This window comes from Crocuta crocuta, unplaced genomic scaffold (assembly GCF_008692635.1).
Source record: "Crocuta crocuta isolate KB4526 unplaced genomic scaffold, BGI_CrCroc_1.0 scaffold3, whole genome shotgun sequence".
Classification (NCBI taxonomy): domain Eukaryota; kingdom Metazoa; phylum Chordata; class Mammalia; order Carnivora; family Hyaenidae; genus Crocuta; species Crocuta crocuta.
The window spans coordinates 8,893,185-8,906,729 of NW_027529934.1; the positions used below are offsets into that span (position 1 = coordinate 8,893,185).

Here is a 13,545-nt window from a genome sequence, read left to right on the forward strand (position 1 = left end):
GGGGAGGAAAAAAAAAAAAAAAAAGATTTTGCAGTGTGGCTTGGAGATGACCAGGCGGACAAGATGGGCACAGGTATTTTGAACACACAGAGGAGGCGCAGGTAACCCACACTGGAGTGGTCACGGAGAGCTTCCCAAGAATTCATAACACATGAACAGTTTTCTAAAGAAAGAGGTGGGGGGTGGGGGAGAAGGTTAGCCAGGCAGAGGAAATAATCATGCTTGAGGATGTTTTGTGCAGGAAGAAGTTCTCAGTAGTTCTGTTATGAGTGAAGTGTGGAGTTGGGAGAGGAATACAGTGAGAGGTGAGGTTAGGGAATGAAACAAAAGGGGTAGGGTGGTTTCTGAAACAGATATTCCAGGAAAAAAACAAACCAAAATCTGAAAGAGGAGCGCAGGGGCTGGTGGTACAATGGAGCCAGATACTATAATGCTAAATCAAGAAGTATTGGATGTGGGTAGTATAAAATGCGAAAGCAGACTCTTGAAAAAAGTGAAATGCACTCAGCTAACAAGTCATTTAAACAAAACCAAAAACTAATAGTAACTTATTTGAGAGTTAGGGATTCTTGAACTCAGATGTTCCTGATATTAAGTTTTGTGTGGCCAAGAATAGGAAGTGGTCTCTGAGGACTTGGACCAGCACCGGACTCCATGGGCCCTGCAGCTGGGCTTCCCACACTGGGGTGCCCTCCATCACTGCCTGTAGGGTGCCTGCCTTCCCATGGAGGGAGGAACTCCAAGTTCATGCCTATAAGGGTGCAGCTGCCCATCCTTTGTTCTCTGGTAGGCAGGACCGTGAAGGGGCTTAGCTGTGCCCACATTCTTGGGTATATTTTGTATCCTGTACATGAATGCTAGGATTTGAGAAGAGTTGTATTTTTAAGCTTCTGGCTTTAAATCCTGCAGGTTAAATGAACGCCCAAGCAGTAACTGGAGTCCCCAGCTGAGTTACTTTGAGTTTCGGAGGTTACTGCGTAACCTCACGGCACTGCGGATTCGGGCTACCTATGGAGAATACAGTAAGCAACGAAGGGAAATGAATTCCTCTTAGAAAGCTGAAAAGAATTAAAACCTAAGGAGGGGACAGTGTCCAAACAAGTAGGTAAAACCACTTGATGGTTTTGATCAAGAGTCTCTGGTCAGGTCCAAGTTTTTACATTCTAGAAGTTAAAAGTAAGGCTTTTCTCTAAAGAAAAAAAGTTAGCACCAATGAAGAATGAAATGATGCTACTTTGCTTAAAAGACTCTCCAAATTTAGGTGAAATCTGATTATTTGAAGAGAATCTACAACAATTGGGCATGTCCTCTTAGCTAGGAAATGAGATCCACAACACAGCCCTCTCTAACTGGAGTTCCTTTGGAATAATACTCGGGGCTACCAGGTTCAGGCATCACATGTATTTTTTCTGTTAAAAGTTATATGTATGAGTTTTTTCAGCTTTATTCTTAGAGAGAGAGAGAGAGAGAGACAGACAGACAGACACGGAGCACTAGCAGGGGAGGGGCAGAGAAAGGGGAAGACACAGAATCTGAAGCAGGCTCCAGGCTCTGAGCTGCCAGCACAGTGCCCGGCATAGAGCTCGAACCCATCAACTGCAAAATCATGACCTGAGCTGAAGTCGGAACCCAACCAACTGAACCACCCAGGCGCCCCTGTTAACTCCTTTTATTGACCTCCTAATCCCATTGGATTTAAATGGGAGTTTGAGCTTTTTCCACACTTACATAAACAGGAAGCATAGCTGGCATGTATAATTTCCATATCATTAATGCAACGAATAACGATTTATTGAATCTTTACTTTGAACCAGGCATACAACATAGGCAGTTGTCTAACCTCACAACCAACAGGGGAGGTGGATACCACTGTTACTTCTACAGTTGAGGAAACCATTGTAAAGAAGTTACTCGACTTGCCCAATTCACACAGCTGGTGAGGGTGGAGCCAGAATTTAAACGGACTTTTCTGGTGTGCGGCAGTCATGATGGACTGCTATACCTGTGGCCTAGGGAGTGACCGCCTCCCATCTTTGTTAGGGTGTTAAGAAATCTAAAATCCAACGAGAGGCCTGACTAGACCTTTAGACCTCACCCCCTGCTACTTCTGACTGTTCCATGCATTGCAGGTACTGGGTACCTGGACAACGTGACCCTGATTTCAGCCCGCCCGGTCTCTGGCGCACCAGCCCCCTGGGTTGAACAATGTGTGTGTCCTGTTGGGTACAAAGGGCAGTTCTGTCAGGACTGTGCTTCTGGCTACAAAAGAGACTCTGCCAGACTGGGACCTTTTGGCACCTGTATTCCATGTAACTGCCAAGGGGGAGGAGCCTGCGATCCAGACACGGGTGAGTGAAATGACACCTGGCCCAGGTGGCTGGGGTACGGTCAGGGGCCTGCGGACTCCCGAGGAAGAGACAGCTGTGTAAGAAAGACCGCGCCCGAACTCATTTTGGAGATGGGAAAGGATTAGGAGGGTAGGGGCCAGAGTCAGACAAGATGGACCCAGAGCTTTATTACACTCAAATCCTTTTCATTATGGAAATGCCACAGGGTTGTGGGAAAGGTACCAGGTTACAGGAAATGGCTGTCATGGTTCAGTGCTGGGGGGTTGGTGTAGTTAGTGTTGAGTTTCAGGAATTGTATGGAGAGATCAAAGGCAATGTCAGGGTCTGAATGAATGTGCTGACAAATGGGGTCAGGCCGTGGGGACAGGGGAGCAGCGTTAAGGTAGCTTGGTCTACTTGGCGTAGGAGAGCCAGGGTGAGATTCAGGGTCGTGGCCAGGTTTGGTGTTGGTACTAGGGCAAAGGTGAAAGCCAGGGCTCAGACACTCTGGGGAAAGCTTCAGGAAGGTTTTGGTTACGAAGCTCTGCTTCCCACGCCTCATCCATATTAAAGGGAGTGTATTGTTTTACGCTGCTCATTTCTCTACTCCTCCGTTCTTGCTCTGCCTCCAGGAGATTGTTATTCAGGGGATGAGAATCTGGACATCGAGTGTGCGGACTGCCCCATTGGTTTCTACAACGACCCACACGACCCCCGCAGCTGCAAGCCGTGTCCCTGCCGCAATGGGTTCAGCTGCTCCGTGATGCCCGAGACCGAGGAGGTGGTGTGCAATAACTGCCCGCACGCGGTCACTGGTAAGGCCGAGGGCCTGCTGCCCCTGTCCGGATGCCATGAATTCACATAAACAGCTGCTCTTCCAAGAACAAATTCTGGGGAATTATAATTCCTTAGGGCTCATCCTAAAGAATATGCCCGAGAGGTGAATGGAGGAAGGGCAGTGTGTGGTTTTGCAGGGTATGTAGGTATGGTTAATGCGGTCTTAGGAGGTTTCAGAGAAGGAGTTTGCGAGAAATATGTGGCCTTTTAAATGCCAATTCTCTCTCGGGTCACCCGGCTGGCTCCATCAGTAGAGCATGCGACTCTTGGAGTTGTGGGTTTGAGTCCCGTGTTGGGTGTAGCGATTACTTAAAAAAAAAAAAGTAAAGGTCACATTTCTCTGCTGGTCAGCCTGAAAGACGAGTTCATTCTTCAGCAACAGCCTCAGTGGCACGGCTGTAAATCTGACTTTCCCTCACCCATCTTGGTAACCAGCAGGGAGCTTCCTGGTAGGTAGGGCTGCTGTGTTCTAACAGCCGGGACCCCCATGGAGCGGGACAGCTGACCCCTTACCCTGAGCACCCTCTCCTGCCATTGTTCTGGGGTCCAGGGCGGGAGGCTCTTCCAGAGGGTGACTGGGACCCCAGGCCCCTGCGCCTCTTCTTGCCGCCAACGGATGACCACTCAGGCCTGGGCATCGTTCCTTCCAGGCGCCCGCTGTGAGCTCTGCGCCGATGGCTACTTTGGGGACCCCTTTGGGGAACACGGCCCAGTGAGGCCTTGTCAGCCCTGTCAGTGCAACAACAACGTGGACCCCACTGCCTCCGGGAACTGCGACCGCCTGACAGGCAGGTGTCTGAAGTGCATCCACAACACAGCCGGCGTCCACTGTGACCAGTGCAAAGCAGGCTACTTCGGAGACCCCTTGGCTCCCAACCCAGCAGACAAGTGTCGAGGTAGGACCGCATCGCTAGACAGGTTGGACAGATGGTGTGTGCGTGTGCACACATGCAAGCTTGGAGTGTGGACACGCCTAAGAACATGCAAATCAGCTGGGCGGCAGCAGGTAAGATGATGCTACTGTGGTTTCTCGGACCCACTGGCCCACGAACAGTTTGGACCGTTCACCTGTCAAAGGTCTGACGACCCCTGCAGCAGGGTTCTGGAAGACAGACCTAGAGGATGTCGAATGGGTTAAAGCTGGGTGAGGGAAGTAAAAAAAGGTCAGGCTTACATTCTTCAGTGGAAGAGGAGCTGAAACGCGGCCAGGTCGTAGGCCTGAGCCCAAGGCTGGCAGGCCTCTTACAGGACCGAGGAAGTGACCCGAGACTAAGCCTGCACACAGAGGTGGTGAGGGGGGAAGGCTGAAGCGGTTTAAGAGACCCTCTCAGGAAGTCGGGGTAATCGATGCAGACAAAGGTAACAGTTTCGAGTTCTACCAAGGGGACTTGGCTTCAAAGCAGCAGCTATCAGAGCATGCCTCAGGGCTGCTTCAGATCAAAGCGCCAGTGCGCACACGGGTCCTTACTCGGCCCTTTCCAGCCCCTGCACAGGTTATGTTCAAGAGGCAAGTTCAGTTCTAGGGAGCTGGCCTGCCCCATGGGCCCACCCTCCGTTGCGAAGGTCCCAGACCAGCCCTGATGCCCAGAACTCTATCCTAACAGAGCCCCCAAGAGCCTCTGGGGACCCAGATTGGAGGACTCCCAGTTCCTCGTGAGGTCTGCAGGGAGCCCAGCCCGCAGTCTCCAGCCCTGGAAATGCCTAAGGATCTCTGTGCAGCCTGAGGCTTCTACCCAGAGGCACAGATCCCACCTGCCCGAACCCCAACCCTGTCAGTTAGCCTGGATGTGCTAGAAAGTACACATGATAGGAAGAGCCCACATGCCATTTGCAGTACGGAGTTCTAGTTTTGTTCTGTTTTTAACCTATTGTATTTACACTGGTTATTCCAGTTAATCTGAGCCTCAGCTTCTTCATATGAATATTAAACTCCGTGGTTGCAAATGTAAAATAAAATAGTATGAGAAAGTACACTGTAAACAGTATAATTCTAGCAATAAAGAGCTATTAAGAGACTTCACCGGCTTCAGACCATATATTTCTTCACTTGACTAGCTTTTGTCAAATGCCTACCAAGTACCCAATATGGAGCTAGATCTGAGGGCACAGTGATGAATAAGTCAGTTCCGNCACGTTCGCCAAACAAACTTGCTAGATGATTCCTAAGATCCATCTATGTTAGAAATGCACTTAGCGGCACAGGCAAGACAAATCTAGCACAATGTGAATTGACAAGGGCAAAGAAGGATCCTTGGCCATTGGTGACTTGATCTTTTATCTTTGCTATCCCTCCAGTTTCTAGGATTAGCTTGATATAAATGCTTTGTCTGTCTTTTATCTCTAGCTTGCAACTGCAACCCAATGGGCTCTGAGCCTGGGGAGTGTCGAAGTGACGGCAGCTGTGTTTGCAAGCCAGGGTTTGGCGGCCTCACCTGTGAGCATGCGGCATTAACCAGCTGCCCAGCCTGCTATAATCAAGTGAAGATTCAGGTGTGCATGCTACCCAGGTCTCACCCCCATGAGTACAACCGCTAAGTGTCTACCGGGTGGGTCGATCACAAATCTAGGACACCCTCCTCGTCTCCTGGGGATGAAGGGTGGAGATTACTATTTCTTTAAAAAAAATTGCTGTATTAAATAGTATTGTTTCAGATTAATGCTCCTAAGTATACCGTTTTTAAAAGTACCTTTTTGCAGATACAGTCTCATTTGGTACACTTGATCTTGTAGCAAATTTACAAGAGAGCATATGGACTTTAGTTTTCACTGACCCAAATCTCAAGACCTTTGCAGTTTTTCAGTCACATGGCCAGGCGGAGCCCACCCAGAATTCCCGACTCTGAATTCAGTCCTCTTTCTGCTTATAATATTCCGTTTTCTGTTGGGTTTTTGCAAGAGAGGTCCTTTGCAAAACAAATGAAAAATCTATAGAAGATACGCGGAGTCTAGAAGGTGTCAAGACTGTTCCAACAAGAATGGCCTCCAGAAACTTCTGTTTCACATTCCAGAGGAGGAGGACAGTGACGTTATTAGTACTATTTTGCTGGGGTGAAGGCAGAGGAAGAAAAGGCCCAAACAGAACCCCAAAGATAGATAAATTAAAAAAACAAACAAACAAGTCCAGTTCTATTTTACCTGCCCTCTATAGCACTTTTTGTTCCAGACATGTTCTAAGCCCTATGCAAATACTAACTTAGTCCAAGTAATATATTTTATTATCCCCATCTAATGGATAAAGAAAGTGACTTGCCTAAGGTCCCAGTCAGCTACTTAGTGTGGCCCAGGATTCAAACTCCGAATCCAGGCTTTAGAGTCTTTAACTACCCTGACCCACCAAGCATTTTTGGGCTCTTAGCCATTATCCACTGAGTCCCCGGTATTGGACTATGATCGGCACCGTCTGTTCTGATCCTCTTTCCGGTGTGGTTTCAGATGGACCAGTTCATGCAGCAGCTCCAGAGCCTGGAGGCCCTGGTTTCAAGGGCTCAGGGTGGCAGTGGAGCAGTGCCCAACACAGAGCTGGAAGGCAGGCTGCAGCAGGCCGAGCAGGCCCTTCGGGACATTCTGAGAGAAGCTCAGATTTCAGAAGGTAACGAGGGCCGATTTCCCTTCAGACAGAAGGGAATTCATAATCTTCTGTGGGTGTTGGTTCAGCAGGGGTCTCTGCACTTGCAGAGCTAGGACAGTCTGTGATGGCAACAGAACAGGAGTTGCATGCATTCATTTACTGGGTTTTTGCCATTTTGCCGTAAGCCCGTCAAAGGCCCTTTCAACCCTGCGTCATGTTGGATGCCCCTGTGTTGATTGCGAAAGTTCTCAATCCCTCTTTTCCTTACTGGTATCAGGTGCTATTAGAGCTCTCAATCTCCAGCTGGCCAAGGTGAAGCGTGAAGAGAATAGCTACCGGAGCCGCCTGGATGACCTCAAGAGGACTGTGGAAATAATTCAGGCCCTGGGCAGTCAGTATCAGAACCGAGTTCAGGATACTCGCAGGCTGGTCACTCAGATGCGCCTGAGCCTGGAGGAAAGCGAGGCCTCCCTGCGAAACACTGTAGGTGTTGCTGGGTTAGGATACGGAGGACCCCCTGCTAGACGGGGAGACCCCCCCCTGCAGATAGGCTCACACTTTTAGGTCCGCCTGGCAGATAGCTAGACTTTCTCTGGAAACAGGCACACCTCTTCTTTGTGTTATCTGGCTTCTTGTAACTTCCTGTTTTACTGCATTTGTGTTCTTCCTAGCTCATTTCTCACTAACCGTACCCTCCTGCGGGCCCGCTCTCTTCTCCCTTCTCGCTGCACACCTCCTGGCTTGTTAGCACCCAGCAGGCAGGATTTAGTTTTGTTCACATTTGCACTAGCAGCCTACGGCATTGTGTGTGGCGGTGATAAATGTTTGCTGCCCGAATGAATGAATGAACAAATGAGAAAGAAGGGTAGAAAGGAAGGAATCCAGTGAAGACAGAATTCCGAAAAGGGGAAAAATGTTGCCAGTAGGATTTTCTTAACGCTGTAGTTTGTAGGAGGGAGAGATTTGAAGGAGTTCTCGTTTCTCTCAATGAGGACAACGGTGACGATAATGGAAGTGGGTGGGTGGAATATGTATAAAGGAAGTTGGAAGACCATTATCATGCTGAGGAAATGAATGATTTAAACAATGTATGGAGGGGCGCCTGGGTGGCTCAGTTGGTTGGGCGTCCAACTTCAGCTCAGGTCATGATCTCACGATTTGTGGGTTCAAGCCCCGTGTTGGGCTCTGTGCAGAGAGTTAGCTCAGAGCCTGGAGCCTGTTTCAGATTCTGGATCTCCCTCTCTGACCCTCCACGGTTCACGCTCTGCAAAATATTTAAAAAAATTTTTTTAAGTGTATGATTTTTTCATTACACAATTTTCTATTTTAGAGAATAGAAAATCCTCTATGATGCCAAGAAATAACCACCATTAAACCTGGTAGATAGTCTATTGACCTTAAATGCATAGGAAAATACGTATGAACGTGAATAGATTTTTAAACATCGATATCTATATACAGAGGTTTTTTGAACTTGGATTTCTACTTTCTTCTCTGTACTTTAACGATTATGGGGACTAGGGACTCGAGGTGTCAGGGTGCAGTGTGTGGCTAATGACAACGAGTTCTAGCAGGACAGATGCAGAACCTGCTTTGGTTTCAGGGCTGAGTGCAAAGTCTTAACCAATTCTCCTTTTTCCAGAACATTCCTCCCACAGAGCCCTACGTGGGGCCAAATGGTTTTCAAAGCCTGGCTCAGGAGGCCACAAGACTGGCAGACAGGTGAGCAGACCCCCGCTTCAGACTACCTCCTCAGGCCAGACTTGGACCAGACCGCAGGATCCTCAGGACCTAAGCAACATAGTCAATGCCCCCAGCCTCCTTTGTAGCCATTTCCTTGCCCTGCAGCTTTTTAACCTCTTGGCCTTTTAGTGTACGTAGGTGGCCACTGGGCACGGTCATTTGGCAAGGGTTGGGGGTGGAGGTGTGTTTTTTACCACGGATTTTTCTATGACTCACAGTATGGCCTTGGCGTGTGTCAGATGGGAGATTTTTTCGGCCCCGTGAAATGAATCAGCCTCTGGAAAAGAACACTCTGCAGCTTTGAGGGACTCCCAGGCTCCCACATCGAGCCTGGGAACAAGTAGCGACGAGTTGTTTGCTAGCCTGTGGGGGCCAAGACTAGATGGGGAGCCGCCTCCCAAAAACCGGCTCTGCGGGGCCCCAGTGAGAACAGGCAGTTCCCTAGTCGTAGTGGGACTGTAAATCCTAACCCTGTGGAAGAGGTTTGCTCTTAGCAAGAGTGCTCAGCAGAGTGGCAGGCTCTGCGAATCCCAGATGGAATTCAGTCCGTGAAGGGGTGGATTTGTGTTTTTGTAGCATGAGCTGCCTCCTGAGCTCGGTTCTCCTTTCTCTTTTTAAAAATCACTTTCTAAGGGGCACCTGGGTGGCTTAGTCGGTTAAGCGTCCGACTTTCGCTTAGGTCATGATCTCGCGGTTCGTGGGTTCGAGCCCCGCGTCGGGCTCTGTGCTGACTGCCAGCTCGGAGTCTGGAGCCTGTTTCGGTCTGTGACTCCCACTCTCTCTGACCCTCCCCTGCTCACGCGGTCTCTCTCTTCTATAAATAAATAAAAACATTAAAAAAATAATCATTTTCTAAGCAATGGGGGGGGCTTTTATTGACAGGCTCTGTCCCCTCTGGCGAGCTGCATCAAAAGAGTAGTGGGGGGGACCATGGTCATGCCAGGTGGCTGTACTAGCATCCCAGAATCAGACTTAGAAGAAAGATCAATAGAGCAAGACTCCACTGAACTGTTTACCAACCACAAGCACTTCATTGTAGAGACGCCCATGCCTGAAGTTTCACCCCTCCTAGGAGTCTCGGAGTAGTTCAAGTAGAGTTGTCTGGTTGAAGGGAAGATGGCTTTCTCAAGGCTGATCCTGTGTGGACCTCTGGCCAAGCACAAATGTAGGGCTGGCCGGGTGCTTCATCCATCTCACCTGCTCAGAGATGGTACTATGTAGACTAGGGATTGGGATTTTTTATTATTATTATTGTGCGAGGAGGATTTGTAATACCCAAGGCAAGTCAGTTGAAACCTAGAAGGGAAAAATATTGCTGCTTTTTAGTCACCTGTATGCTTGCAGCCATCGGATATAGTGAGAGGACATCTTTTGGGGACAGACTTTATAAGGCAGAGACCTAGATCCAAAGTAATTTAATAGCCTGTTCTTTTCACAGAATTCTTCTATAGTAAATGTATCAACTTTAATAAAGCATCTTATTGTCCAACAATTAAAAAAAGTAGTGGGGGGGGTTCTTGGATGAAATCAGACCTAGGCTTGTGGCACAAAACAGCTCATAAATGCAGTATTTTACCCCCCTGGAACTGCTCGCACCCATCTCCACGCCCCACTCCCCCAGGTCCCACCATAGACGGAAGAGATCATCAACCATGGTCTAAGACATGAGCTCCATCTCCAGAACACCTTCAGGTCCCCTAATTCCGTCTAATCTGGATCAACTATGTTTGGCTGCCAGTTCCCTAACTCCTCTGCCGTCATTCAAATAGAACACCTAACGGAAGCCCTGTGCTATGAAAACTCAAGATTCTTTGTTTTTGATCCTTTCAGCCATGTCGGGTCAGCCAGTAACATGGAGCGGCTGGTAAGGGAAGCCGAGGACTATTCCAAACAAGCGCTGTCACTGGCACACAAGGCGGTGCGGGAAGGAGGCGGAAGTGGCAGCGTGGAGGGCTCCGTGGTGCAAGGACTCATGGGAAAGTAGGTGTCTACGGGCCCTCACACGGGCCAGGATAGTCTGAAGCCTTCTGGGGTGTGGGGCAAGCCACGTGTGAGGGGCGTCATGTTTCATTAAATATTAATCCTAAGGGACAAGAGAAGGAGTGTTGATTTGGGGGAAAGGACATGCCTTTACAGCTGGAAGAAAATGATAAAGTAAAATTTGTTTTGAGAGATTGCAACACTTGGGGGAAGTTGTGGTTGAAGGATGGGAGTAGACGCATTGGAGGACATGGGGGAATGTAAAGATAATGTGTTATCAAGACGTGGGAAACTTGGGCTGAATTCTTCTGACTTAGCCTGTATAAACTTCAAGGCTTAGGTTTAGATCATGGAGCGGGGACACTTAACCTCATTGGTTCTTCTGGGAACTCCAATTTCCAGACTTTACACGACAGGATGAATGTTTGGTTTTAAGAAGTGATTTCTCAAAGTTCTTCCCCTCCCCCCCCCAACCCTGCAGGTTGGAGAAAACCAAGTCCCTGGCCCAGCAGCTGTCGGGGGAGGTCACTCAAGCAGACACTGAAGCAGATAGGTCTTATCAGCATAGCCTTCGCCTCCTCAATTCGGTGTCTCAGCTTCAGGGAATCAGTGATCAGTCTTTTCAGGTGAGGGCATGTACCAATGCACTTGATGGACAGAAGGGCCACAGTGCTGGCTTCTGGGGGGTTCCATAATAGCGGTCAGTCATTCAGCTTTCCCTTCACGTGGACCTTTCTTGCATTGTATCAGAGAGTATCTTTTCTTGTTACCCGTTTCCTTGTTCTTAAACCCTAGTCTTTGCTTCTGAAAAAGCCTTAGCCCACATCCTGAAGCTATTAGTGGATCAAGATTTTAGATCTCTTCCTTAGTTCTGGGGACTACCAAAACCTATGGGAAATTGGCATAGATAAAGCTTGGCATTTACATTTGGGTCCAACCTATAGTACGTCTCTATGTACAGCCATTCAGAAGCCTTTTGTTCTCAGAAGTTTTACGTTGTCATCAATTCCTTTAACTGTCACATACTTGTTAGACTAAAATTCAGCTTTCTAGCTATGCAAAAAGCACTCAAGGATTCCTACAAAAAAATGCTTCCACGCATATGTAAACTAACATGATTAAAACAAGAGACAAAACCTGTTTGATGCTTGGGGGAACCTGGTGCCTATCATTAGGTATAGTGCTTCATTTGTTAGACTTTGCTGTTATTTTCAAACCATGAGGCCAGCTCAGAAGAAGGCTGGTGCGGGGACTGATGGGCAGAAGTCAGACTCCTTCATTTCTTTGGCTTTACAGGTAGAAGTAAAAAGAATCAGACAAAAAGCAGATGCTCTCTCAACCCTGGTGACTAGACATATGGATGAGTTCAAGCATGTGCAAAACAATCTCGGAAGCTGGGAAGAAGAAACCCAGCAGCTCTTACAGAATGGAAAGAACGGGAGACAGGTATCCTTTGGTTAATTCATTTACTTAACAGGGAATGGATGCATACCATGTGAATAAATATGGCAAGAGGAACGATAGAAAACTCTCTGAAGGTCATGGTACCTTGTAGATGGAGTAACTGAGATAGAGACAACTTGGTAGAATTCAGTTCCACCCATTTAAGCAGCCCTCAAACCTAGGGATAGGACTCCGGCGAGGGTTCAGTTTTGGTCCAGCTTTTTCTACTAGGTTAGCCTTAGGAAGTATCTGGAGTATTAAGTTAGGATTTGCGAAACTGTACTTGTCCTGGATAGTGGACTAGACTTTGAGACAGTTCTTTATATGGGATGGGTCGTTCGGCTAGAAAGTTTGCTCTGTCGCAGATTGTGGAGGGCTTTGCGATAGCACCCCGAGACTTCCTGGTGAACCACAGCTCTGTTGTCGTGAAGGGAAACCGGTTAGTGATTCTGCTGGCAGGAATGCTGCTCCTCCTCGGTGTAGGTTACATTCATTCTGGTCTTGCTCTGCCTGTTTACAGAGGTCAGATCAGCTGCTTTCCCGTGCCAACCTTGCTAAAAGCAGAGCCCAAGAAGCACTAAGTATGGGCAATGCCACTTTTTATGAAGTTGAGAACATCTTAAAGAACCTCAGAGGTAAGCATTTCAGGGTTCAGGTCACTTGAATAGGTTAAAGGTAGAACTGTGACTTTATTTTGAATCCCTATGTAGCTCTCTAGAGGATAGATACTTTGGGATATTGACAATATCTAAAGAAAGAAATTGCATTAATATTGGATGTAGTGGAAAGACTAGCTAGATGTCAGAAGGCTCGAGTTCTGAAATTTCTGGGCTGACTGCTCTGAGCGGACTATGAGGTGACTTTAGGCAAGTCACAACCTTTCCAGACCCTAAGTCTTTTAAAGAGAGAAGGTTGAATTAAAAATGATCTCTAAGGTCCTTCACAGATCCAGCCTCCCACTACCACACAGATAGTTTTCCTTTGTAGCCTGGTTGGTTCTAGTATAGTATTAAGGGCACCTGGGTGGCTTAAGAGTCTGACTTCAGCTCAGGTCATGACCTGACAGCTCAGAGCCTGGAGCCTGCTTTGGATTCTGTGTGTCTCTCTGCCCTTCCCCAGCTCGTGCTTGGTCTCAAAAATAAACACTTAAAAACTTTTGAATGTACAGAATCGATGTGGTTGCTTTGTAGGGAGGATAGAGCAAGCTTTGTCACAATACCTAGACCCCAGGAAATTTGGGTTTGTGCCTTGTAGAGATTAAGGAAACCTGAAATTTTAACCAAGCACAAGAAGACATTTCTAAAGTTTTGGGATTTTCCTCACAGAAAGAACCTCTTTATCCATTCTATCCAGCCTCCAACTATCATTAGCAGCTTAGGGTTTAAGGCTCTGGCTTGAAACTTGGGGCTTGAAAGATTCCACCTGCTTTCAGGGGTGCCTGCGTGCCTTAGGCTATTAAGGATCTGACTTAAGTTCATGATCTCACGGTTGGTGGGTTCGAGCCCCAGGTCAGGCTGTGTGTGGAGCCCGCTTTGGATCCTTGTCTCCCTCGCCCTCTGCCCCCCACCCCCTCCCGCTCATGCTTGCTTGCTCTCTCAAGAATAAAGATTCTACCGACTTTTGATCTACTTTGGGGCCTTACTACTA

General features: G+C 48.0%; 1 protein-coding gene across 1 annotated transcript in view; it reads left to right on the forward strand.

The window, feature by feature from the left end:
* LAMC2 (laminin subunit gamma 2) overlaps positions 1–13,545 on the forward strand; it is a 56,964-nt gene that overhangs the window by 36,303 nt on the left and 7,116 nt on the right. The window contains exons 8-19 of the mRNA XM_077763242.1: positions 910–1,022; positions 2,130–2,348; positions 2,960–3,142; positions 3,815–4,060; positions 5,509–5,654; positions 6,597–6,753; positions 7,010–7,215; positions 8,375–8,454; positions 10,306–10,455; positions 10,937–11,081; positions 11,752–11,901; positions 12,419–12,533. Of these exons, the coding sequence (XP_077619368.1) occupies positions 910–1,022; positions 2,130–2,348; positions 2,960–3,142; positions 3,815–4,060; positions 5,509–5,654; positions 6,597–6,753; positions 7,010–7,215; positions 8,375–8,454; positions 10,306–10,455; positions 10,937–11,081; positions 11,752–11,901; positions 12,419–12,533 (1,910 nt within the window). The remainder of the gene's footprint in view (positions 1–909; positions 1,023–2,129; positions 2,349–2,959; positions 3,143–3,814; positions 4,061–5,508; positions 5,655–6,596; positions 6,754–7,009; positions 7,216–8,374; positions 8,455–10,305; positions 10,456–10,936; positions 11,082–11,751; positions 11,902–12,418; positions 12,534–13,545) is intronic.